This window comes from Capsaspora owczarzaki (assembly GCF_000151315.2).
Source record: "Capsaspora owczarzaki ATCC 30864 unplaced genomic scaffold supercont2.3, whole genome shotgun sequence".
NCBI lineage: Eukaryota > Filasterea > Ministeriida > Capsasporidae > Capsaspora > Capsaspora owczarzaki.
The window spans coordinates 1,942,641-1,965,858 of NW_011887294.1; the positions used below are offsets into that span (position 1 = coordinate 1,942,641).

At 53.3% G+C, this 23,218-nt stretch overlaps 9 protein-coding genes across 9 annotated transcripts; 4 read left to right on the plus strand and 5 right to left on the minus strand.

Moving 5' to 3' along the window:
- Positions 1-927: 927 nt before the first annotated feature.
- On the minus strand, positions 928-4,485 carry CAOG_02610 (hypothetical protein). The gene is made up of 2 exons (XM_004349310.2): positions 4,121-4,485; positions 928-2,972 (listed from the first exon to the last, which is right to left on the minus strand). Exon 2 carries the CDS (start codon positions 2,855-2,857, stop codon positions 1,406-1,408), a length of 1,452 nt encoding a protein of 483 aa, XP_004349360.1. The 5' UTR covers positions 2,858-2,972; positions 4,121-4,485; the 3' UTR covers positions 928-1,405.
- A 335-nt stretch (positions 4,486-4,820) lies between these two features.
- CAOG_02611 (chaperonin containing TCP1) lies at positions 4,821-6,938 on the minus strand. Its single transcript, XM_004349311.2, has 4 exons — positions 5,659-6,938; positions 5,242-5,476; positions 5,006-5,119; positions 4,821-4,890 (listed from the first exon to the last, which is right to left on the minus strand). Exons 1-4 carry the CDS (start codon positions 6,867-6,869, stop codon positions 4,876-4,878), a joined length of 1,575 nt encoding a protein of 524 aa, XP_004349361.1. The 5' UTR covers positions 6,870-6,938; the 3' UTR covers positions 4,821-4,875.
- A 1,221-nt stretch (positions 6,939-8,159) lies between these two features.
- On the plus strand, positions 8,160-10,040 carry CAOG_02612 (hypothetical protein; the record flags this gene model as incomplete). The annotated part of the gene is made up of 3 exons (XM_004349312.1): positions 8,160-8,877; positions 8,904-9,221; positions 9,655-10,040. 3 exons carry the CDS (start codon positions 8,160-8,162, stop codon positions 10,038-10,040), a joined length of 1,422 nt encoding a protein of 473 aa, XP_004349362.1.
- A 276-nt stretch (positions 10,041-10,316) lies between these two features.
- Positions 10,317-12,680, plus strand: CAOG_02613 (hypothetical protein). The gene has a single exon (XM_004349313.2). The coding sequence runs from the start codon at positions 10,482-10,484 to the stop codon at positions 12,546-12,548; it is 2,067 nt and encodes a 688-aa protein (XP_004349363.1). The 5' UTR covers positions 10,317-10,481; the 3' UTR covers positions 12,549-12,680.
- Positions 12,681-12,823: 143 nt separating this feature from the next.
- CAOG_02614 (hypothetical protein) lies at positions 12,824-14,290 on the minus strand. Its single transcript, XM_004349314.2, has 6 exons — positions 14,132-14,290; positions 13,679-14,011; positions 13,522-13,604; positions 13,331-13,424; positions 13,146-13,252; positions 12,824-13,058 (listed from the first exon to the last, which is right to left on the minus strand). The coding sequence occupies exons 1-6, from the start codon at positions 14,251-14,253 to the stop codon at positions 13,012-13,014; spliced, it is 786 nt and encodes a 261-aa protein (XP_004349364.2). The 5' UTR covers positions 14,254-14,290; the 3' UTR covers positions 12,824-13,011.
- A 105-nt stretch (positions 14,291-14,395) lies between these two features.
- On the plus strand, positions 14,396-15,186 carry CAOG_02615 (hypothetical protein; the record flags this gene model as incomplete). The annotated part of the gene is made up of 1 exon (XM_004349315.2): positions 14,396-15,186. The coding sequence occupies one exon, from the start codon at positions 14,396-14,398 to the stop codon at positions 14,867-14,869; it is 474 nt and encodes a 157-aa protein (XP_004349365.1). The 3' UTR covers positions 14,870-15,186.
- On the minus strand, positions 14,996-16,298 carry CAOG_02616 (hypothetical protein). Its single transcript, XM_004349316.2, has 4 exons — positions 16,206-16,298; positions 15,648-16,014; positions 15,287-15,565; positions 14,996-15,160 (listed from the first exon to the last, which is right to left on the minus strand). The coding sequence occupies exons 1-4, from the start codon at positions 16,287-16,289 to the stop codon at positions 15,060-15,062; spliced, it is 831 nt and encodes a 276-aa protein (XP_004349366.1). The 5' UTR covers positions 16,290-16,298; the 3' UTR covers positions 14,996-15,059.
- Positions 16,299-17,275: 977 nt separating this feature from the next.
- Positions 17,276-17,885, plus strand: CAOG_02617 (hypothetical protein). Its single transcript, XM_004349317.2, has 3 exons — positions 17,276-17,390; positions 17,470-17,550; positions 17,638-17,885. Exons 1-3 carry the CDS (start codon positions 17,285-17,287, stop codon positions 17,739-17,741), a joined length of 291 nt encoding a protein of 96 aa, XP_004349367.2. The 5' UTR covers positions 17,276-17,284; the 3' UTR covers positions 17,742-17,885.
- Positions 17,886-17,992: 107 nt separating this feature from the next.
- CAOG_02618 (hypothetical protein) lies at positions 17,993-22,200 on the minus strand (the record flags this gene model as incomplete). Its single annotated transcript, XM_004349318.2, has 10 exons — positions 17,993-18,263; positions 18,368-18,465; positions 18,624-18,920; positions 19,004-19,096; positions 19,182-19,407; positions 19,560-19,701; positions 19,792-20,284; positions 20,403-20,550; positions 20,661-21,977; positions 22,100-22,200. The coding sequence occupies 10 exons, from the start codon at positions 22,198-22,200 to the stop codon at positions 17,993-17,995; spliced, it is 3,186 nt and encodes a 1,061-aa protein (XP_004349368.2).
- Between the last annotated feature and the right edge of the window lie 1,018 nt (positions 22,201-23,218).

The following is a 23,218-nucleotide window of genomic DNA, read 5'->3' on the forward strand; positions in this document are numbered from 1 at the left end:
GCCTCCTTGACGCTTTCGTGAGTGATGTGCGCACCCTGCTACAGATTCCATCGCTTCTCACATTCGAGGAGTTGCTGCGAGCGCCCCCGCTGACACCGTCGTCGAGCTGCACCGAGCCTGCCACTGTCCGAACCGTCAAGCCGAACAAGGCCTACTCGCCCCAAGATGCGGCACAGCGTGCTACCCAACACGAGCGAGAAGCTCGGGAACAAGAAAAGGCTCAGGTTGCGCCTCTCATGGAGGAGTACAAACGAGCGATGAGGACCTACGAAGACAAAATCGAGCCCTTCATGAATCAGCAGGACCAACTCAAGTCGACGATCGCTGCCGACCAGACCCGGCTCGCAGAACTCGAGGCAGACGACTCGGCAGCCGCTCTGGTTGCAGACGTGCGTGCGCAACTTCACGCGAACCAGCAGAGGCTCGCCAAAGTCAACGCGACCGTGAAGCAAATGGTCGCCGCAAAACCCAAGCGCCCCGACGTCCGACACGTCCGCGCGCTTGCCGCCTCGAAAGCAGCAGCTGCGGCACCGGCTTTGCAATCGGTTGCGACGATGGCGGTTGAGCAGGACGACTCTGACGACGAATGCGAAGAGGACGGCATTCCGCCGTCGCCAATGCAGGTGACTTCTGCCGCTCCAGCGCGCTCCAGGAAGAGAATCTATGAAAGAGACTCTGACGACGAGGCCGCTCCATCATTTGAAACAGCCCAGAGTGGCGGGTCGGACGAGAATGTGACCTATTCGCTGTCGTCAAGATCTCTCGAGCGGCTGAAGGAACCCCGTCTTGCTACTCGCAGCTCATCGCGGCTCATTTTGCCTCCAGGTATGACACTCAGTCGTGCCAACACAAGTGGCGTGAGCAGCTGGCTGACAAACGACATGGCGGCGATGCAGCTTGTGTCAACCGATGAAAATGTGTCGTCCACGCCGAAAACCGATCGCCGGAAGCGACTCGCGCTATCTGACCTCTCCAATTCGAACTAAATGTGTTACATGTATGGCTTTATATGCAATTTGATGTATGTTATTGTTGTCGGGTTGATTAAACGACGATAATTCTTTGTCCCGATTCGAACCCGCGCACACTCCCGGCCATAAGTACGCACAACATGACCCTATCGTCCACCAATACGGATAATATCGATTTTCTTTGCATCTTCGCTGCATGTCCACTGTCGGGGGCGGGCGGGAAGGTGCCGGGAGTGCTGCGGAGGTTGTCCCTCCTACAATGGGACAAGATTTTTCGCGCCCAGCCAAAGGTCAATGCAAAGTCAAAATTTCATATTGCTCCGACCGCCGCCATTTTTTGCACATCGTCTATATTAATAATATTGAACAAGAATATGAAGAGAGCTAGATGCAGGGTGGTCTCCATTTTTTGTCCCATTGTAGGAGGGTTCTCTCTACAAGACTGGAGTATCCAGATTGGAGCGAACACGCTTGAGCTCTGGATGGCTGGCAGCAACAACATCGGAAGCGAGCTCAACGGTGGCGTCTTCTGGGGCATCCTGGTCAAAGGGGCGCTTGGGGCGACGCAGAATCAAAATGTTCTTGCCATTGTGTGCAGTGTGCAGGACCGAGTGCTCGGTGACGTCGCCAGTGCTGGCCTCGGGGCCAGAAAGGCTGTCAAACAAGGCTTGGTCAAAGACGCTCATGCCGTCAGCTTGGGCACTCTCGTTCATCATGGCCAGCGCGGCAGCCTCAAGCTCGTGCGCAACGGCAGCACTGCCGCTGTTCGCTGAGGAGGCGCTCTCGCGGTAAAAGCCCTTGCCGCCAATCGAGTAAAGGGGCAAGTCCGCGTTGGACAAATCTTGCTCAAGCACAGAGGTGGGGGCAGGGCCAAGCAGCGAGTGGGACGACAAGTCGTACACGGTGTTTGCTCGCGCGTCGGCGAGGGCGGACGATGCAGCAAAAGGCCCTTTGGCAAGCAGCTGCTCTCCTTGTTCGGGATCGGGCGACGAAGTGGCAGACGACGACGCAGAAGAGGTAGGAGACTCGCTCGAGCCACCTGCCGCGTTCTGCTGGCGGGCAGTCTGGCTGTCCTCGTCGTCGAGATTCATCTCAATGACGCGCTCCTCGTTGGCCAAGTCGGCCTGTGTGGCGCTCGTCATGTCGACCACAGTGGTGGTGGTGGTGGTAATAGTGGTGGCCGGAGACCGACGGGTAATATTGGCGGCGGATTGGCGAGAAAACAGGGGCGAAACAAGGACGTGCGACCCACGCTTGCGGTCCGCGTTGGCATCATTCTCCTCGTTCTCCTCCTCGTTCTCCTCCTCGTCCTCGTCATTGTCGTTGTCGCTGCAAGACGACGACGAGTCATCGGCAGAGTCTTCGCCGTCGCTGTCGTCGTGCTTGTCTTCAGACGAGAAGCGGGATTCGAGTTGGAAGACGCTGGCCAGTGGATCGTCAGAGTACTCTGGCAAAAACGACGTCGTGCTATACGCGTGCGCGCCAAACAAGAAGGGCGACGAGGGCGTTAGCGGCGACATGCGCTTTGATTCTTTTCGCATGCGCAAGGACGGCGACAACTCGCCGGAATGCTCCTTGTATTGCAGGCGGCTAGACAAGACACGCTGGATCAGCACCGACTTGCGAAGACCCGACGTCTCGTCCTGCAGGGACATCTTGTCCATGGACAGGCTAATCAAGTAGTCGTTCGCATCGTTGATGCGCAACACGGCGGGTGCCGAGAACGACGCCCTTCGCGTCCTTGACAATGGAGTTGGTGGTCGGTGCTGGTCCTGAAAGTCTTCTTGCATCGTGTGGATGCGCGCGTTGCGGACTGGTGTCGTTGGTTCGTTGAGCAGTTGGGTTTGGTCGAACAGCATATCTGCCGAGGTCAATGTTTCCGTCATTTTGTATTTTGAGGGGTTTTGTTGTTTGTTTTCCGGTCTTGGCTGCTTTGTGATGAGGCAAAGCTGGAAGAAGATTACAGAGCGAAGAAGAGAAGCGAAGGAGGTGACTTTGCTTCTGATCGGGAGATTGTAGAATGCACAGCAAAAACAAAAAGTGAGCGAAAAGGCGGAAAAAAATCGGAACGAACGAGACAGGCAAATGGCTCAGGAATGAGACAATAAGGGGAGAGAAATGAATGAATGAAAAGTGAACAAGAATAGAGACGGAAGACAGATTCGAGGTTGAGCGAGAACAGAAAGAGAGAAAAAAAAAAAAAAAAAAAAAGAATCGACAATTCAAAAAATGATTATCGAACGATTTTTGTTTCTTGTTCATTTTCGGTTTAAACGAGCAAAAAACCGCACGAGTCATCAGTCCGACCCGAGATTGGAAGCAGAGAGAGACAAGAAGAAAGAGAAGAAGGAGCACGATTGCTCAGGACAACAGAGACAATGAACGAACGAGCGTGCATTGAAAAGTTCAAAAGTTGTTTCAAAAACGAATTAAGAACGAACGAACGAACGAACGAACGAACAAACACAACCAGCAGCCTGCAATGGCGTCGGCTCCCAAGTGCAAGGGAAGAAAGTGCACGAGAGCTCGATGAGGTGCATGGCTGGCGCTGGAGTCGCCGCAGCGATGAGACGGACGGGGAAAGCGGAGGACTTTGTTTCCAAACTGTCCGCAAACCGTATCTCCCAACTCTTTCCCCCTTGGCCACCGTCAGCGCGACTCGAGGTGCATGTAGACGCAAAGGCATGACATGCGACTCGGCCATCTCTGAAAATGGGGGAGAGAGAGAGAGAGAGAGGCAGGCAGCAGACGCACTCGCACAACGCAGTTCCTGCGAAAGGGCGAGTCGTTTTTATGCCTCTCAAACTCCCCCTCCTTCACGCTCGTCCACAGCGGCTGGTTTCAGGGAGAGGGGAGGCTGCACTCAGCATCAGTCTTTGTCGGTTGCATGAGCGAGGCGTGCTGGTGTTTCCCAACGTATGATGCAAGACGAAAAGCAAAAAAAAATGCACGAGGGGAAAAAAAAAAAAAAAAAAAAAAGCGCAGTCATCGACGTTGACGAAAGGCAAAAGCACAACGGTCGACAGCCACGAAGGGACGCACACAATGAAAAAACAACAGAGGAGAGTGTTGAAGAGGAGACGAAACGAAGACGGAGACGGAGGGGGGGAAAAACAGCAAACGGACGACACGGCGACGAGGCGACTTACTGCAACGGTTTGATGACGTTGGTGCAGCTGTGGCAAGAAAGAACGTGAAGCAGCGTCAACGAGTCGCCCTGCTGCAGTCCCCGCGGATAAGATGCTAGTATACAAGAGCCAAAAGCGAAAAGAGGGGGGCTTTTGACAAGAAGGGGGAGGAGCGAGAGAGCACAGAAAGGCAAGGAATGGCAAAGAAAAAAAAAAAAAAAAAAAGACGGCGATAAAAGAAAGAAAAAAAAAAAGTGCGAAAAAGCTAGGCGAAAGTAGTGAGATTTTGTGCTGATTTCGGTTTTTAGTTGAAACTTTTTTTCCTACGAAGCGAATCAAGCGAGAAAAAAAAGTGGATTTCAACCAAAAAACAAAAAACAGCAACAAAAAAACCAACAATGAGCTCTTCCCAAAAAAAAAAAAGCGATCAGATCATAATCGATTTCTGAAGGATGAAATTGTGGTGATGATGCAAACTGCAGTGAAATCGTCCATTCGCCATTGAGCCCAGTGATTTGAATCATCCACAAGTAAAATCAAGGGAGAAAGCAAAAGCAAAAGCAATAGTTCCACAACAAAAAAAGTCTTGGCGATCATCTTAGCGATGATTCGTGCGCGTTGGCCCTCAGCTATCCTGGGGAATGAAATGCCCTCAGCAGGACGTTACACCAACAACTCAAAGTAACATGAATGGGGAAAGGAGGGGGAGAGGAAGCCCATATTCTGTTTGTGAAAAACTGTATTGTACTCCAAAGAAACAAAAATGATACATGCTGTTAACGAGTTGCAACCTGTGTCAAACAGAGATAGTCACAACAGCAAGAGTTCACAAACCAGTGAGTCAAACAGAATATTTTGTGAAACAAATCAGCCAAGACAGAAAAGTCACAAAAAAAAAAAACTCACAATGTCGTCGATCTTGAGGATTGCGCGCACAGTCTCGGAGGCAAGAGTGATCGAGCTGATGGAAACAAGCAGCGGTTGAATGACGTTTTCCTCGAGAATGTTGGTGATCGTGCCCTGCGAATGCAAGAAATTTGAAGTACCAAAAAAAAAAATTGAGCCACATAAAAGAGTCTTTGGGCAAAACAACCCGCAACCCATAACTCGCAACCACGCAAAAACCAAACTTGATGCGGTACCTTGCGAACGTTGATGCCAGCAGTCTTCTCGCCTTGAGCGTGGCGGGTTCGGAGCTCGGTGACGACCGAGATCGGGTTAAGACCGGCATTCTCAGCGAGCGTGAAGGGGATGACCTCCAACGCTTGGGCAAACTCGCGAATGCAGTACGAGTCCATGCCCTCAAGCGAGTTGGCGTACTCGGTCAGCTCGTGGGACATTTGGATCTCGGGAGCGCCGCCACCAGCAATGAGAGCGCTGCGAAAGGGGGGGGGGCAAATTGGAGGGCCGAGAGAGAATGTGAGTGATAAAAACAATCATGGTTTGATGGGCCCACAAAAATAGTGGCGGTGGGGAATATGTCAAAGGATGCATCCAAGGGAAAAAAAAACCAACCAAGCACAACAACAACAGAAAACGACCAAACTCTGCCCACTCACCGCTTCTTGACCAGGCATCGGATGACGCAAAGAGCATCGTGCAGCGAACGGTCGGCCTCCTCGATGACAAGCTTGTTGGAGCCACGGACGAGGACGGAGACGGTGCGCGAGTTGGCGGGGACGCCAGTGACCTTGACAATCTTGGAGTCGCCAGTGGAGACTTCCTCAACAAGCTCGGCAGAGCCGAGACGCTCGGCAGTAAAGTGGTCGAGCGAGGCAATGGGCTTGCAGCCGACCGTCTTGCAGATAAACTCAATCTCATCGCGCTCAATTTCGGTGATGACCATGATCTTCATCTTGGCGAGGAAGTGGAGGGAGAGGTCGTTGACGGCGTCTCGGAGGATGGATTTTTGGACGAGCAGCACGTTGCAGCCTGCCTTCTTGATCTGCTTGACCATGTTGAGAATGTATTGTCGCTCCTCGCGAAGGACGCGGTCCATCTGCGAGTAGTCCGAAACAATGACCTGGTTCTCGAGGTCGGTCTTGGGTGCCGAGAGGCAGAACTGAATCAGACCAATCTTGGCCTTCTCGACGCGGGTGACAGCCTCGCCAGAGGCGGCCTGGACGCGCTGGGTGAAGGCGAGGCCGTCAATGAGCTCGCTCTCGTCGACAGTGCCGCCGAGCTTCTTGACAATCTTAATGTCGCGCAGATCAACGTTGTGCGAGTGGGCGGGGTCGACGACGCGCAGCACGGCATCGACGGCGATGGGCGAAAGCAGGGCCGAGTTTTGCGAGACAACCTTCGAGTTGAGCGACGTGGAGGCGGCCTTGAGGAGCTGCTCGCGATCGGTCAGCTCGAGCGGAATGGACATGTTGGTGAGGATCTCGACGGCCTTGGCGACGGCCTTGGCGAACGAGGTCGAGATGGTGGACGCGTGGATGCCCTTGGCGAGCAGGCGCTGTGCAGCGGCGAGCAGCGCGCCCGCCAGCACGACGACCGAGGTGGTGCCGTCACCAGCCTCAATGTCCTGGGCCTTGGAGAGCTCGACGAGCATCTTGGCGGCGGGGTGGAGCACCTGCATCTGCTTGAGGATGGTCGCGCCGTCGTTGGTGATGGTGACCTCGCCCGTGGCCGACTGGATCATCTTGTCCATGCCGCGCGGGCCGAGCGACGTGCGCACAGCATCTGCAATGCCCTTGGCGGCAGTAATGTTGCTCGTGCGGACGTCGTTGGACTTTTCGTTCTCCTGGAACTTTGCTTCCTTTGCCATTTTGTTTTGTGTGTCTGATGGTTTGGGAGTCCAGCAGCCAGAGTGAGTGTGAGTGAGTGTGAGTTTAGATTCAGAAGCAAGCAAGTCGGGAGCGAGGATCAGGACAGGACAGGACAGGACAGGACAGGAGATGTATCGTGATACATGCAATGGCGGCTACAATGAAAAAGATCTCGCTTTTTTTCTTTTTTTCTTTTTTTTTTTTTTTTTCTATGAAACAACATTGTCAGCTTTTTGGTTTTTTTTTTTTTTTTTTTTTTTTTTTTGGTTTCACAAAAACAAAAAGCTGAAGCGCGCCACCACGGCGACCAAACGACACGGCCCGCGCGGGGATCCAAGGAGTGACTTGTGCGACTGAAGCGATGGGGTGGTTGGGGGGGGCAAGTGGGGAAATGTTGCTGCTGCTGCATGCAGTGCGATCGACGAAAAAAAGACGCATGCGAGCCAAAAGAATAAAAAATAAAATAATAAAATAAAAAAAATAAAATGGAAAAAAGCCATGCGTTACCAGAAAAAAAAAAAAAAAATGGACTGCAAAAATTTGTATGGATTTGAAGAAGTGGGGATTGGATGAGATTGTTGGGCAAGTCGGTTGAATCAAAGGTGGGGATTGAATGAGAGTGTTGGGCAAGTCGGTCGAGTCAAAGGTGGGGAGGGCAAGGGTGGAATAGAAGGAGGATGGTGAAAGTGGATAAGGCGAGCATGCTTTGCTTTGCTTTGCTTGGATCTCGTCGTCATCGCCGTGCTGCTCACTGCAAAATGCAATAACGAATGAATGAATGAATGAATGAATGAATGAATGAGTACATCAGACTTTGAGCATCAAGTCGAATCTGTTGTTTGAGCGCGACACTCAGTCCTTGCTTTTTGAAGTGCTCGAGTGCGCAGATTTGACAGGTTTCTCAGATTGGAAAACGACCTCCCAAAAACAACACACATCGGAGACTATTGCCATCGTTCTGACGACCGTGACGCGCTTTTGTGAGGATGCTTCGAATCGCAGTTGGTCGGCTTTGTCTTCGGAATGGACTGCAGCCAGCAGCCACTTTGATCCCAGTTGCTGCCGAGCGCCATAGCGTCGTGCCCGCGCCACAGCTCAGGACAACCTCATCGTCAGGGCCATACCGTGCATACGTGCAAGCACCAAGCCATCCCCGCAGCCCGACGCTTGGCTCCAAGACAAGCCTGCAGGCGAGATCATCATCATCATCATCATCATCATCATCATCATCATCATCATCGAGCACCCAGCCAGAACAGCCACCGCCGCCACCAACAACCACGACAGGCATGGCGTACTGGGAACGCTACTTTCGTCGCACGACATACACTGAAATGCAACGCGTGCTGCAGACATGGCGCCTGTCCATCCTGCGCGTCTCCGTCCTGGGCCTCGGTCTGCTCGCGTCGGCCGTGTACTACTACCGCGAGCACATCCGGACGAACGTTGCCGAGGAAGTGGCAGACGTCGCATCGCGCTCTCTCAGTGGCGAAAACGTCAAGAGCAAGGCCGAGGAAGTCTCCAAGCTCGTTGTCGGCCAAGTTCTGACCGATCCAAACACGCTGGCGCTCGCCACGACCTTTGTGCAAGACCTGATTGCCCAGCCTCACATGCAGCAAGCCGTCCTGTCCATGCTTGTGGCTGTCATCAACGATCCCTTTGCAAAGGCCAAGCTGCTCGAGCTCGTCCAAGCCGTGTTTGCCGAGTTTGCCGCGCAAGAATCCACCCAAACGCTCATGGCAGACTTTTTCACGCGCCTGTTCCAGCGAGATGACATTAAAGCCAACCTGTCCATCTTGCTGCAGTCTGCCCTCAACGATCCAGCCTTTGTGGACGCCGCCTCTGTTTTGGCCACCACCGTCCTCACAACTCCCAGGTTTGAGCAGCAGGTTTCGGAACTGGCCAGCTACACTGCCCATCAGACTCTGAACGATGAGGCGATCAAGGTGGCTGCCACCAGCTTTGCTCAGGCAGTGCTCGATGAGCCGGCCCTCCGCCAGCAAGGCGGTGATGCGTTGTGGGACGCGTTCAAGTATTCTCTGACGCCTGGATTTTTGCAATCACGGCGCCCGCATCCGACCTCGTCTCCCTCCCCTGGGGCTGCGGCGACGTCATCATCGTCGTCGTCGTCGTCGTCGTCTGCCAAGCATCCGGCACCAGCACCTACGCAGCCATCGTCTTCTTCATCGTCGTCTGCGTCGACCAAGCCACCAGCACATGCGCCTGCGCCTGCACCTGCACCTGCACCTGCACCTGCACAGCCACCGGCACATGCGCACACAGCGACATCGCCGGCCAAGTCGGCAGCAACCCCGCAACCACCATCGCCAAGCCCGGCTACGGTCGCCCCTGTTTCCGCCAAAGCCGCCGAACCAAAGCCTGCTGCAGAGCCGAAACAGGTGCCTGCGGAACCGCAATCGACCTCGTCGCCTGCACCCCATGCCGCTCACGGTGCTGGCTCAGGGACCCACCACGACTCACACACGGAAAGCGCCAAGCCAGCTGCTGCTTCAGACAACACAAAGTCGCATGCAACACCCACATTAGAGCATTCTCCTCTTCCAACCAAACATCACGATGATAGTCCAGAACCAAGCGCCCAGTCACCCGCGATTCAAGAGCGGGTGTACAGTGCCGGCTCCGAAACTCCCCTCCTCCAAGAACATGCAGCGACAACTCCCATCAAGCCAATAGAGCTAACAGATAGTGGACTGGAAACCGCAAGTCCGTCATCAACAAGTTTGGAGAATCAACCAGCCAGCAGTAGCCAGCCAATCTCGCCAGTGCCCGCACTTGCCCACCTGTACCAGCCCATGCCATCGCGACAGCTCCCCGTCGACGATGACCAAGCGCCAGTTCTCGAGTCGGCATCATCGGACACCACTGCACAAGGCCTACTAGATGCGCCAGCATCATCAGCCATCATCACTCTGAACGAACTCGACGTGTCGTCTGCACCTTCAGCCACCACCACCCCGAGCGACCACGATCTGTCCACTTCGCGCGAGGCTGTGGATGAGTTGCTCATGGACGTCGACACGCTTCTTGTTGACGGGTCGCACAAAGATCACCCCGCTGTGCCCTCGAGCTACGACACGGCTGCAGCCCAGCAACGCGCCCACGGCGATGCCCTAACGGTGCGCGAGTCGCTCAGCTTTGGCACCGAGTGAGCTCGGAGGAGGAGATCGCTGGCAAACCAAGCCGTTTGTATTTGTTTCCTTCCATGTGTGTTGATAGAAAAAAAAATGTTGATGTGTCGAGTAAACAAACAAACAGAGTTAACGTCGACAAAACAACAACAACAACAGCAACAACCAAAAAATTCGTTGCTTTTGGAAGTTTTTCGCACAATTTCGCATTTGTTACCGTGCATGTTTTTTTGCTTTGTTTTTCATTGTTTTTTTCCCCATCGCCGAATCCAGATGCGGTTTGTCATTCGTCTTGCTTGTTTTTTGTGTTTATTTCACAGAGTTCGCAGAGTCACCCTTTGACAAGTCGTTCGTTGTCTTCAAGTCTGTTTGAAATTCAACCTCCTTCGTCTTCTTCACCACGCTTTGCCTCCCCCCCCCTCCCCTCCCGCCTGCGCTTTGTCTTTTGTTCGACTGTGCACAATGCGCGCTTCCGCTTCTCGACCATCCGCCGTGCTTGGCGTGGCTGCCCCCCTGCTGCTGCTGCTGCTGCTGGTGCTCGTGCTGGGCACGCCCCGCCATGTTGGTGGGTCACCCTCATTTCCGCTTGGCTCCGACACGACGCCCATCGACCGGATGCCCGCCGCCGAGGATGGCCTGCTGGGCATGCACAAGGACGTAAGCACCGTCCCTCAACGCCGGGATGCTGCGGCGGGGATGAACGCTGGGGGAAACTGGCGGCTGGTGCGCAACCGCGTCATCACCAGTGCGCAGAATGGCGCCGTGCCGCAGCACCAAGGCGACCATGCTGATCTCACTGCAGCTATGTCCGATTCGAGGCGAGTGCTGCACGAAGATACATGGCAGGCACTGCTCCCGCTGGGTCTGGCGCGGCGATCGCTGCTCAAAGACACGCTCAAGTCTGAGAAACATCGGCGCGATGACGGTTCACCCTCTCGCACTCCCGTCGATGGAAAAATCTCCATCAAAGCGACAAATACGTCGACGGCTGCAAGTTTATCGGCAACCGTCGTGTACAGCACCCTGGGCACCCTGCGCTCCATTGCAGGCGCGAAATTCTTGGTCGCCGTGCCCGAAACCGGCTGTCCTGCCATCAATCGATCAGACCTGGCGCTTGCACCGAACGAAGGCTGGGTCGCCCTGGTCTCGACGTGTCCCGTCACCGACGGCGACAACTGCACCTATGCCGACAAGGCAATGGCTGCGGAAGCTGCGGGCGCACTGGCCGCAGTGTTTTCGAATTGTGACTCGGCCGCGTCCGCCCCAGTCCGGATCACTGGCGAGACCATCGTGGCCATTCCGGTCGTTTCTATCAGTGGGGTGACGACCACTGCCCTTGACCAGCTTCTCAGCAACAACCCTGGCGCTGTTTGGCGAGCGGATGTTGCACCCAACCAATCCGACGACGATGACGACCTCGGACTCGGGGCGACATTGCTCGTCTATTTGGCAATTGTGGTGCTCGCCGTCTGTATTCCTGGATTTGCGGTGGGTTGCATCTACTGCATCTTTCGCCGACAGTTCATGTCGCAGCGTGCGGCACAAGGCGTTGATCCCTACTTTTCCGTCATTGTACCGTCAGCTGCTCTGAAGCGCGCCATCGACGATTTGCCAATGTTTCGCGTCTGCAGCGACCCTAGTCTAGACTCTGGAATTGGCGATGACGACGCGCGCTGTCCTCGTAACGTGGAAACACCCGCCACGCATTTGGGTGCTTCAAAGTCGCTCCCAATGTCTGCCATGCCACCTTCTGCACTAGTCCACGCAGTTTCGGAACCTGTTGCCCCAAACACGCATGCAGCAGTTGCAGTACCATCCAGTCAGCAGGCAGCAGTAACGGCTGCCACCAACAATCCACGCCAAGAGCGACTCCAATTTACCTATGTGGCACCGGAGGCTGCTGCCGCCTCAGCATTGCCAGGTTCCCGTCGATTCAGCCTCAAGCGCCTCCGTCGAAAGCTCCGCATGCTTGTGCTTCGAAACTCTGAAACGTCAGCTCAGCCACCAGATGCTGATGCTGAAGCACACGTTACTCCTCGGAACGTGCAGGCGCCTCCTGCAGGTGAGAGTGCTGCAATTGAAATGACTGACATTGTCGTTTCGGCACCTTCGGCACCTTCAGCAGCAGGACCGCCGCCAAGCTTTACTCGGCCGCTGAACGAAACGTGCGCTGTTTGTCTGGATGACTTTGAAGCTGGCGACCTCGGTCTCCTTCTTCCTTGCCATCATGGCTACCACCCAGAGTGCATCCGAGAGTGGCTGCTGCAGCATGGCTCGTGCCCGCTGTGCAAAGCGTGGCTTCTGCCTGCCACGGCAGACGAAACTATCGCCAGCGATTACGACATTGGTGCGCATCACCAGCCAGGTGCTGCCACCGCCGAGTCACAACCCGCTCCAGGGCCCGTTGCTTCGAACATGCCAGCGTCCAGACGCTCTACCATCTCGAGGCATTCCGCCAGCTCGGCGGACACATTCCATTCGGCTTCAGAAGGCTCGCACGACGCCCATACCGATCATACAACGTTGTAGTTGGGCTCGGTGGTTGTTCATCGAGTATTGGAGTTATTTTTGCCGCCATATTTTACTACCCTGTTGTACATGCTAGAATATGCCTCTCCCTTTTTGAAACAAATCAGTCCTAATGTAATAATCCAAAACCAAAGCTGCAGAAGCAATCCGAGAATGACTCAGAGACAGCGAGAGTTGTTTGACAGAGTCATGGATATGGACAGCTAGCGTAAGAGAAGGTCATCTGTGGGGGAAAATGTAGCAGCGCATGTGTTGACGGATTGGAAGGACGGAATCTCGTCTCCCAAGCTCCTTCGTTCGAAGGCGATTTGAATCAACGTTGGCGCTTAAGCATTGTTGAACAGTTGATCAACTGTCACGTTTGACTTGAATTGCCTCTGATAGATCTTCGTGATGAAAGGGAACTTGGAGCTTGTATTGAATTTCAAACGATGGTGGACGTCGTGTCTTCGAGTGTTAAAGTTTATTGTGGCACCGTTGATACGCCTGCCAACTGGAAAATATTTAGAACTGCGCATCAAAATACCAGGTTCGTGTCAGAGCATTCGCGCAAGAACCACAAAACCAAAACAATCCGGTCGAATTGACAACACTTACTTTGACGTTCGTCGATGTGGTATTCGACGCTCCATGCATCGATAATAACTGCTTCAGAGCTATTTCGGGATGCGTCGAGTTTGAGCGATTCTACTACAGCTGTTTTTCTGTATCAACAAAAACAAGGTCGAGAGATAAGTGGGGAAGAAGGGAAGCAAATCTCAACTAGAGGATCCCGCGCCCACCTTTGGAACTCGGTGGAATACATGTGTGCTATTGCTCGGATCCATTCTACTTGCACGCTGGGCGGTATTTCAGAGGGAGACGAAGCAATAGCAGCTGAATCAGAGAACCAAACCAAAAAAAAAAAAAAAATGATGAGCCACAGCAATAAAACATGCTTCGTGAATCCCTTGCAACACTCCGGTGCACAAACCTGGCAAGGGTAGTGCAGCAATACTACGCTCAGCCGAGTGCTGCAATCGCTCCAAATGCTCGACAACCTCCCAAAGCGTTGATCTGTTGCAAAGCGTGAATCGGTTGTCTCCAAGTTGACTGGGTACACTCCATTCCCCCATCAATGTTTCACCTACAAACTTCCACGCAGCGCTCTCAAAAGCGTGTCCGTGTACACAATCAGCTTCTCAGCGAGACGCGGATTGAGCTTGTCAAAGTGTTGCAGCGGTGCACCTCCGCGCATGTTGCTGCTGGACTGCTCTGGCCAGTGCTCGATCGCAGACTCGCGTGATTGGCTCTCGCGCACTGCTGCAGACCCGAGACCCATCTGCTCGATTCTCCCATCTGCATCAGCGGCAGGTGTCGTTGTGGTGTGCAGTGCGCCACGAGGCGGTTCCGTCATCATTGGATTCGCAGCAGTCGTGTCGGAGGTCACTGCAGCGTACTGCTGGCACACATTGGCATAAGACCTGCGTCAACATGTTCCACACACACACACACACATACATACATACAGATACACAACGAAAGCGGAAGGGTGAGCTCGCATCCCGCTCGTTTCCCTCCATAGCCATGCGTGCGCGGCTTACGAAAGCAGCATCGCGCCCTGCATCACGGTTGCGCGCCATAGATTGCGCTGCTTGGCAATAGACTCGATCAGCTCGGTCAGTGAAGCTTGAACTGCCGTAGTCGTCGTCGCTGCAGCCGACATTGAGGATTTGGCAGCGAGTGTGGTCAAGAAGGAAAAAGAGGAGTGTCTCTGAGCGACTGACCGCACGCAATCCCCAATCCAAGCATATCCCATACTTTGGCTTTTAATTCGGCAAATCAAAATAGCTGCACATCCGACAGCAATGCTCAGTCTCGCATTCACTGTCATTCTCACACATTGGACAACCACCCAATCGTCCATGTCAGCCTCAATCCATCCGAGCGACCGTCAGGGCCAGATCGAGTGGGTCTGGATGTGCTTTGCGCAGTGGACTCGGGCTCAGCGCGAGGTCTTCCTGCGACGCGTGCTGGACCGAGTGGTGCCTGGCGAGCTCGACGATCTGACCTTCCTGCTGGACCGGACGATGCGACTCCCAGACGAAGGCGCATCGTACAGCACGACCATGCAGTGCGATGACCAGGGCGAGTTGTTGAGCAGCAGCGCGTTCGTGGACCAGCAGCAGCAGCAGCAGCAGCAGCAGCAGGACGTTGCGCTCGCTTGGCTCGATCGGTGGTCGGACACGGAGCGCAACGCAATGCTCAACGGACTGTCGGAGATTGACATTCACATGATGAACGAGTTTCAAGACTGGGTGCGGCGGCTGCGATGGCGATGAATATCCCCCGTCATCTGCCGTGATGTTCGACGTTTTGGAACGAACAACTCTGAACGTGTATTAACCCAATGACAAGATCGTACAAGAAGGAGCGAGAGTCTTCACCCCCTCTTGTAGACGGCACGGCGCCCATGAACGGATTTTGACGTGGCCGACAGTGTTAACAAGTAACGAATGGATGGTGCTTTGTTCAAGACGCCAACGAGAACAACAACAGCCAGCCTCGTCGTACAAGTGCCAAGCTCAGCACGTAGATGCCGGCGCTCACAGGCACAGGATGATTCCATTGCACTGATGATGTGATTGTTGTCGCAGAAGGGAACAGACACAAAGTAAGTCCGCAAACGGACCTTGTTGTCAGCTCTCCCAAATACAAAAACACACTTCATCTCTTGGGTCCCCAGAAGGCTCTGTTACCTGCTAGTGCCCGCGCTGACATGCGCACAACTAACAAGAGAATTAGAAAAGTGGGGCTGATGAACAGCCGCGAGTAGTCCCAGATGCAGAGTGCAACACAAAGTGAGGACGGTAGCAACCCGAGGATCAGCGATCGTGCAGTCGCCTCAAAGGTGGTCAGCACTTGAGCTCCGGGAGATTGAGAACGACGACTTGGACGAATATTCAGTAGTAACCGGGTCGAGCAATAACTCCATCCATGGCTGAGCACGTAACACAATCCGGTCATGACGATCAGTTCTGCCAAACACAAAGAAACCCATAGTAGACAGCTCCAAAGCACACCAGCTTCAAACCCCAAAACCATTTTGCAATGCTTTACCGATGCATGATTGGAGCAAAGCAAATGCCCACCCTTGCAGTGAGATCTGGACGGATTGTGGCGGCCCGATGACGTTCTGCCAAGGACGCCCAATAGCAGTAGCAGCAGCACTAGCAGGACCGGCCAAGAGCCGCGCCGTTGCTTGGCAAGCAAGAAGCACCAGAGCAAGTCCAATCCATGGTCGCCATCGATGCTGCGGCTGCGGATGCTGTGGGGTTGGCGATTCGGTCGTCCTGCTCACTTCCATGCGACCAGCATAGTTGAACACGACGTGGCGAAAGACGCTCGGCTTGTCCAGCAGCAGATCGATCGCCAGAATTGTGTGGTCAAACTCGACAAACGGGTCGGCGATCGCCGCGCAATTCGTCTGCCCCAAGCAAAGTCGTGGTGGTGTGTCAGTTTTCGCGGGTAAAAAATTTGGCGCGCAGATTATCATAATCTCCAAATCTCAGACAACGCGGCCCAAAAGGGTTGATTCATTGCCAAAGCGGAAATCATTGCCAAACAAGTCAAGTGGGAGAAAATTAAACAGGGATGGAAAAGAGTCGAGGCACTTACGCAGCCTGTGAGGCGAATATTGCCGGGACTGTACTGGTGAAACAAGCTCGGAACTGGCGATTGACATGCCGTGCAGACCAACATGAAATGTGCTCAAGAAGGACTGGGTTGGGGTTTTATATTATGAATGCTTCGATGAATACACGATGAATCAGATGTTGGGAGGTTTGGTGTGCTGTAGAAGGGTTGGCGAAAAGTACAAAACGCGTTGATTGTTGTACATTTTTTGTGCTGCTTTTCGCTCCGTCAAGGCGTTGAAGATGTTTGAGATGCTGCGCCTCCCCCAGCTCAAATAGATGTAAAATATAATTCTTTGTCCAATTCTGCAAATGCGCATGCGCTGTACTGAGGAGAGTGCTCAATTTTACCCGTCAAAAGTTTGGGGATGGAGTAATCATCATACAGGTACACATTAAATCAGTCCGATTCGCTGGGTGTGTCAATTCCCGTGCTGAGACTCATATTCAATGCCTCCTGGTTGCTAAAAGTAGCTGGAAATGTTGAACATCAAATTTTCAGCGAGTTCTTGTTTTTTTGGTTGCTGGTTTTGGTTTTTGTCAACAAGCACATTAGGTACGGACAATTTCTCAAAAACTCAATCCCGCGCGCTCTGGAGTTGCCCAGTGTGTAGAGTTAAAGCCCTGTCAGGACCCGAGTTTGCGTCCGTCCAGCCGGCGAGGTTAGCCGGTGGTAGTTAATGAGGATTTAGCATATTTTGGTGCATTTGGATGCTTTTGGATAGTTGTCATTGCGCATTTTGTATCAATCAATCGACGTTACCTGGCCAATAGCTCTAAGCCCCAACCCGTGGGAATCGGAGTCTCACAAGCCCATCATTCGTTGGTTTTCATAAATTGACAAGATAACACGAGCGATTTGCACAACACCGTGCCAAGCGAAACGAAACCTCGAATTGCTTTCGGCGAGTTCGCCAATCACGATCGAGCACTTCTGGAGTACGCTCGAGCATGATTTATCACTATCAGACTGCAATTTCATGTTTGCAAGACAAATAGTTGGGCTTATCTTCTGAGATTTCCTGTTTTGTCTGCTTGTCAGAGCGCAGTCGCTGTTTCGCAATGGTGAATGACACCGCGGTAATGTCGGACGCCAACACACCTCCGACTGTCCCCGAGGACTGTCTCCAATGTCGTTTGGTCCACATTGGTGTATTTGCCGCAGCAGGTAAGCCAGTTACCCGCTTGGAGCGCGATGACGTGACTGATGATGAGGTCTGAATCCGCCGTCCCCTTCATCCGAGCAGGCGCATGGACGTTCTTCCAGCGCACACAGGTGCCCAAAACAGCCACAACGTCGCGTGCCACCCTGGCTGTCGTTGGAACAGGTCAGCGGCTGCTCTGCGTGCACCGCGCGTTTGTTGTATTTTTCCAGAGCACTTTTGTTTCATTCTAACGTGTCTTGGCCAATCTAGGTTTGTTCGCTCTGAGCGCCACTCGCGCCTTCATCCCACTAAACCAAAGCGCGACACCAGCACCGTCACCAGCCTCATCCAGTCCACCGTCGTCATCAGCCTGACCTGTTAACGCAATGTTCTATTCAACAACCAAAGTACAAAGCCTAAACCAAACCAAAACCACCGCAGATTTGAAACAAACGAGAATAACAATGCTATATTTTCAAAGCGCGATTCGAGAGGGTTGGTGACACTCACAAGAGAAAATTAGACATAGGGAGGAGGGGTGGGGTGGAAGGGGGAGAAAATACATCGAGTAACATTAGCAGCACACTAAACTACAACCTCAACACTTTCACCAAAAGTTTGTGTTTTATCGAATCTCGTTTCGTTTGGCGTTGCGCGGCTCAACCTGGAGTGAGAATTCATACAGGCCTTGCTCTGAAACGCTCTTGTTGGCCGCACCAATGCTTTGGAGGAGGTTGAAGTTTGACATGGACGTCTCGTACGCGGCCCGACGTTGGTAGTTTTCAAACGAGAAGAACAGGTCGTAAATCAGGTACTGCTTGGCGAAGTTGACACGCTCGCCAAGGAAATCGGGGTTGCCTTCGTCAATGAAAGCCAAATCGCTCAAAAAGACCGCGCTGTGATTTGGATGGTGGGAGCGCACATTGTTGATTTCAGATCAAGTGAGAGAGGGTCATTCCACATTGTGCGAGCGCATGGAGACACAGAGATTGCGCCTTACAGGAATGGAATAACCGAATTTTTGGTGGAATTCAATGCCGCGCGGTAGCGAGAGTAAGACTTTTCAGCCTGCATCTCCAGCTCCAGCTCTTCAAGACGCTGCGTGGTTTGATTGCATCAACGAGCAACGCATCGACGAGGAGAGAATGTGAGATGCATCGCGTCAGGCAAGAAACAAACAAACAAAAAACGGCAAGACCAAACAAACAAACAAACAAACAGACAAACAAACAAACAAACAAAAATTCCCGACATACCTTGGTGTGACGCTTTGACATGAGGCGGAACGTCCAGGTCAGTCGCTTGACTGAGGCCATGGACAATCCGGCCAGAATACTCATCGTGCCCTGGAAATCGCCGAGCTGCCGCAGGAATGAGGCAATCACGACCATTTTGCTAATCATCTTGACGCGACGCTTGAGTTTCTTTTCTTCGAGAATGGACGCGGCCACCCAGACAGCCACAAGGTTGAACATGCGAATCATGGCCAACACATTGGGCGACTTGGTTTGTTTCTCGCTCGACATCCACGCGAGTTTTCGGAGCTCTCCGAGCTGGAGTGAGACAAGAAACAAATGTCAGAGATTAGATTAGAAACGTTCAGACGAGCGCAACGAATGCAACCCCCACGCCTCACCTTAATCGCCTTGAACAAGTCAGCATTGACGGAGGCAAGCTGGCAAGCAATATCGTAGCTATCTGAGTGGAGCAAGGTCGAAATTCCGAGGAGCTGCTCAAGCGAGACAACGCAAAAGACGTGAGTGATGCGCAACAGGGAACAAGGGCAAGCCCCAGTAAAAGCGGGCAATACGCACCTTGAATGCACCAGTCGTGTTGCGTCGAGGCTTGCCAGTGGTTGATCGCAGCGACGGGCGTTTTTCGCTCGAATCGCTCTCCTTCTTGAGCAGTGCTCGCTGAAGAATCTTTTGCAAATATTCGCCCTTGGACGTGTCCATCGACAAAATAAAAGCAGTGAGCTTTTCTTTGACTCGAGAATACGTGGGACTGGCGGTATCGAGATGCTCATCAATCCACTTTTTGCTGCGCGACAGGAAAAAAACAAACAAACAAACAAACAAACAAACAAACAAACAAACAAACAAAAAAAAAAAAAACCAGTCACATCACAAGCGAATGAGTGACAACGATTGCATACAAACAAACAAAACAACCGAAAAGCGTGCAGGTCTTACAGAATGATGCAAGTACGCTCCATGATGGGGTACTTTTTGGCTTCTGGCGGCCGGCGATAGCGATCAGTCATTTTGTCAATCAGTTGCTCGGGGGAGACAATGTTGTTGCAGGTCATGATGAACGCGTTTGTAAACAACATGTCTAGACACGAGATGGGCAAACCGGTGAGCGAAAAATGACCAAACACACCCCCGAGAACAGAATTCGACGAGTCAACACCATCTCGCTTACCAATCTTTTCAGGATCGGTCAATCGCACAATCAACTGCTCGAGCGTGCCACTAACAACGCGCTCTTCGCCAAATTGACCAAGCTCAACGACGACTTGACTGTTTTGATCCACAGAGACGTTGAGCCCGGCTGCGGCTGGATCGGGGTTTTTGCTATTGTTCGACTTGCCGCGGATGGTCTTGGGTGCGGCAAGCGCCTTTTCAACGGCAGTGTCCGTTCGAGTCCGCAAAAAGTCGGGGATGGCTGCCGCCGTGTTGCGCTTGATGGCCTCCTCAAAGTCCTGCACGATTTCAGGCACCGTGCCCTCAAACGCCGCGGCGTTGGTCTTGTTATCGCCCATCGGGAGCTTGGAGCGCGCGCCACCGTTATTGCTCTTGCGAATGGTGGCGTAGGTGTTGACAACGGCCTCGACCGGCGTCGAGACCAGTTTTGAGAACGACTCCATGTCTTGTTTTGACTGAATTTCGTCCAGTCGTTTCCAGCCTTCCTCGTGCTGTCGGTTGCGCATAAAAAAACAAACAAAACAAAACAAATCGTCAGCAAACAACATGACAACCAGCCACTACACCACACGACAGCAACCACGAGAACAGAAGGGTGCCACAACATACCGAATCGTCAAGAACAGTTTCCGCCGATTTGGGAATCGGGACAATCCGACCAAGCGCTTCGTCGACTGCTTCTTCGAGCGAGTCACAGGCCATGTACAGCTCTTCGGCAAGCTCGTCGTTGCCGGGAGCTTCCAAAACCTTGTTGACACTCTGAATGAGCTCGTTTTTGGTCTGCAGCACGACGTCTCCGACTTGCTTTTTGCTCTGCTCGAGCAGCTGCTCTTTCAGAGTAGCCGTTTGGCGGGCGAGGGCGGCAACTCGAGCAGCTGCTCTTTCAGAGTAGCCGTTTGGCGGGCGAGGGCGGCAACCTGCGCGGCCGCCTGTTCGAGCTCTGCTTGGTTTTCGCCCCCTGCGTGATCGTTGACGCGCTTGGTGGCCGACTGCAATTGCGCTTCGAGCTGTCCGAGTTGCGGCGAAGCCACACCTTCGTACAAATGCTTGCCCACGGGAGCGACGGCAAGCTGCAAGGAGGACGCAGCCTTGACGAGCTGGCTGGTGGCGTCCTTGTCGCCCGGGGCCGATCTGACCTGCTCTAGCGCCGCATCCAGCTGTGTCTGATGCGTTGAGACGTCTGTTTGGAGCCGCTTGATCTCTTCGTCGAACGCCGTTGCGATGGAACGCACGCAAGCACCAACCTGCGGCTGGGCCGACTCGACGACCGATTTGAGTGTGTTTGGGTCGTACTGGGAGGCAGCAAACGAAATGTTTTGCAACGACACGTTCACGTCGTCCGCGACAGACGCTAATGACGAAATCGAAGGCGGCACTGCCAGACTGTGCTCGGACTTGAGCTGAACAAGACGCGCGTTGGCGCCAGAGTCGCGCACGTCCTGCACTTCGCTGGCATGCATCTGCGTGCGCAGCTCTTCGGCATGCAGGATGGACGACAAGGTTTTGCTGTAGCAGGCCAAGGTGGATGCGCCAGAAATGGACTGACTTTCGAGTGAGACGGCGTCCACAATGTCGCGCACAAGGGCGAGGATTTCCGTCGCGAGCTTGCCGTGCGGCAGCGTGTGCGGCGGTGCGGTCGGCGCCTGCGGAAGCCGCAAGAAGGCGTTCACATCTTCGGCCAGGCGGGAATTCATCGTGTTTAAAAAGTTGAAGCCGTCGCCGAGGAAGGAGTAGAACTCAGAGTCAAGCGGCGGGAAGCTGCCCTTGAGCAGACTCACCGTTTCGGCAAAACTGGCAATCGAGCGCGTTGCCGTGTTGAATGCGCTCAGCACATCGTTTGCTTTGCCGGCGTTGCGCACGGCCTGCACGTCCGTGTGACATTGCTGCGCTGCTTTTGACAGCGGCTCGAGCATCGAGTTCATGGCTTCAACAAAATGGTCGGCCATGAATCGGGCCAGGCCTTCTGTGGCGGCCACGAACGAGTCATACACGGTGGCGTTAAACTCGTTGTTCGTGGCGTTCAGCACGGACACGATTCGTCCAATGAGCTGGCGCACTTCAGCGCCGCTTGCAAGCAGCTTTTGCTTGCGCAGCGCTTGTGAATCGGGCAGTCCGTTGCCCACTGTGCTCACCATGCGCTCCCATTCCGCTTCGATGGCACGAAAGACGTCGCCCGCGACCGTTCTGAGCAATACAGCGGGATCAAGAGCAAGGGGGAAAAAAAAAAAAGGGGGCAAGTCAGGAATGTTAGGAACGTGGATAACGCCTGTTGCATGTTCACCAAAGTCAAGACAAAAAGCCCCTACCGAATCACACTAGTGGGCGCCTTGCTGTTTTTGGCCTTGAGCGCGTTCGCAGTGATGCGCGCGAGCGTGCGCAGCGCAACTGTCACGTCGCACAGCCGCATGTCAAGGGAACAACAATGTCTGTGGATGATGATCAGGACACAAATCGGTGAGTGTTTGGTGCAGAGGTTGGTTTTCAAGTGCAGATCAGTGAGAGCTGGAAGTTTGACTAATTTGGAAGAGGTGGCTGAGACCCTCAGAACCGCTCAAACTGTGATTGAGGAAGCGTGATGCGCGCTCCTCCTCGCCTAATACAGCATAAGAGTGAATGTTGTCCATCCTCCTCCCTGCTTCCAACAAAGAAGAAGAGCGTAATCGCGGGAAAAAAAAAAAAACCCAAAACAAAAAAAAAAAAAAACCACCTTCCAAAATAATGCCTTTTTATAGGTTGACGTTCGCTGCGCTTGCAAAAGAGAGCGGCAGTGAGTTTGAGAGGGATGGGGACCAAGTCAAAGTGTGAGTGCAAACAAGCCAAGAGTAAGAGAGGCGTGAATACGAGGCCAGACGGCGCTTCACAGAACTCGCTTCGACTCGGTTGCTGCTGCTTGACTGCTGCTTCTTCGTCGCTCCCCCCCCGGTGCACGGCGACCACGATCTTTCATCCACAAAACAGCAAGCATCCGTGGGCGGATGGCCTTGTGTCTGCGAAGCGTGGCGAGCATCAGTCGCTAACAACTTTGTCGTTTGTTCTTCGCGTTTGAACAGGCTCCGCGCCCATCACCATGCCACCCCACACAAGCAATTCAGCACAGCTGGGGTGCATCGTGGGATGGATTGGCCAAAACGCACACAGACACACACGCTCATGGGACACAGACGACGCTCGTTTTTGCAGTCGGTTGTTTTGCTGATCAACAACAGTTTTTTTGCTCGAACTTTTTTTTTTTTTTTTTTTTTTTTTTTTTTTTTCGTTTGGTTTGCTCGAATTTTAAAAAAAATCATAAAAACTTGACAATCACAATCGTGTTCGAACTGCGACTGGAAACGAGCGACGCACAACGTCAGAAGAGACGCAGCATGCACACACCAAGGATGTACACAGAGAGGCCCCACAAACGCTGTCTGTCGAGCTGCTGCGGC

Coding starts and splice junctions, on each gene's coding strand:
- CAOG_02614 (XM_004349314.2), bottom strand. CDS start 14,253: ATGTCGGCTGCAGCGACGACGACTACGGCAGTTCAAGCTTCACTGACC. Junction 13,253..13,330: donor TATTCCACCGAGTTCCAAAG/GTGGGCGCGGGA, acceptor TTGTTGATACAG/AAAAACAGCTGTAGTAGAAT. Junction 13,059..13,145: donor CCACATCGACGAACGTCAAA/GTAAGTGTTGTC, acceptor TTTGATGCGCAG/TTCTAAATATTTTCCAGTTG.
- CAOG_02611 (XM_004349311.2), bottom strand. CDS start 6,869: ATGGCAAAGGAAGCAAAGTTCCAGGAGAACGAAAAGTCCAACGACGTC. Junction 5,477..5,658: donor CGATGCCTGGTCAAGAAGCG/GTGAGTGGGCAG, acceptor CCCCTTTCGCAG/CGCTCTCATTGCTGGTGGCG. Junction 5,120..5,241: donor CTGGCATCAACGTTCGCAAG/GTACCGCATCAA, acceptor TTGCATTCGCAG/GGCACGATCACCAACATTCT.
- CAOG_02610 (XM_004349310.2), bottom strand. CDS start 2,857: ATGACGGAAACATTGACCTCGGCAGATATGCTGTTCGACCAAACCCAA.
- CAOG_02616 (XM_004349316.2), bottom strand. CDS start 16,289: ATGTTGGTCTGCACGGCATGTCAATCGCCAGTTCCGAGCTTGTTTCAC. Junction 16,015..16,205: donor ATATTCGCCTCACAGGCTGC/GTAAGTGCCTCG, acceptor TGCTTGGGGCAG/ACGAATTGCGCGGCGATCGC. Junction 15,566..15,647: donor TTTGCTCCAATCATGCATCG/GTAAAGCATTGC, acceptor TGTGTTTGGCAG/AACTGATCGTCATGACCGGA.
- CAOG_02617 (XM_004349317.2), top strand. CDS start 17,285: ATGGTGAATGACACCGCGGTAATGTCGGACGCCAACACACCTCCGACT. Junction 17,391..17,469: donor TGGTGTATTTGCCGCAGCAG/GTAAGCCAGTTA, acceptor TCATCCGAGCAG/GCGCATGGACGTTCTTCCAG. Junction 17,551..17,637: donor CCTGGCTGTCGTTGGAACAG/GTCAGCGGCTGC, acceptor TGGCCAATCTAG/GTTTGTTCGCTCTGAGCGCC.
- CAOG_02613 (XM_004349313.2), top strand. CDS start 10,482: ATGCGCGCTTCCGCTTCTCGACCATCCGCCGTGCTTGGCGTGGCTGCC.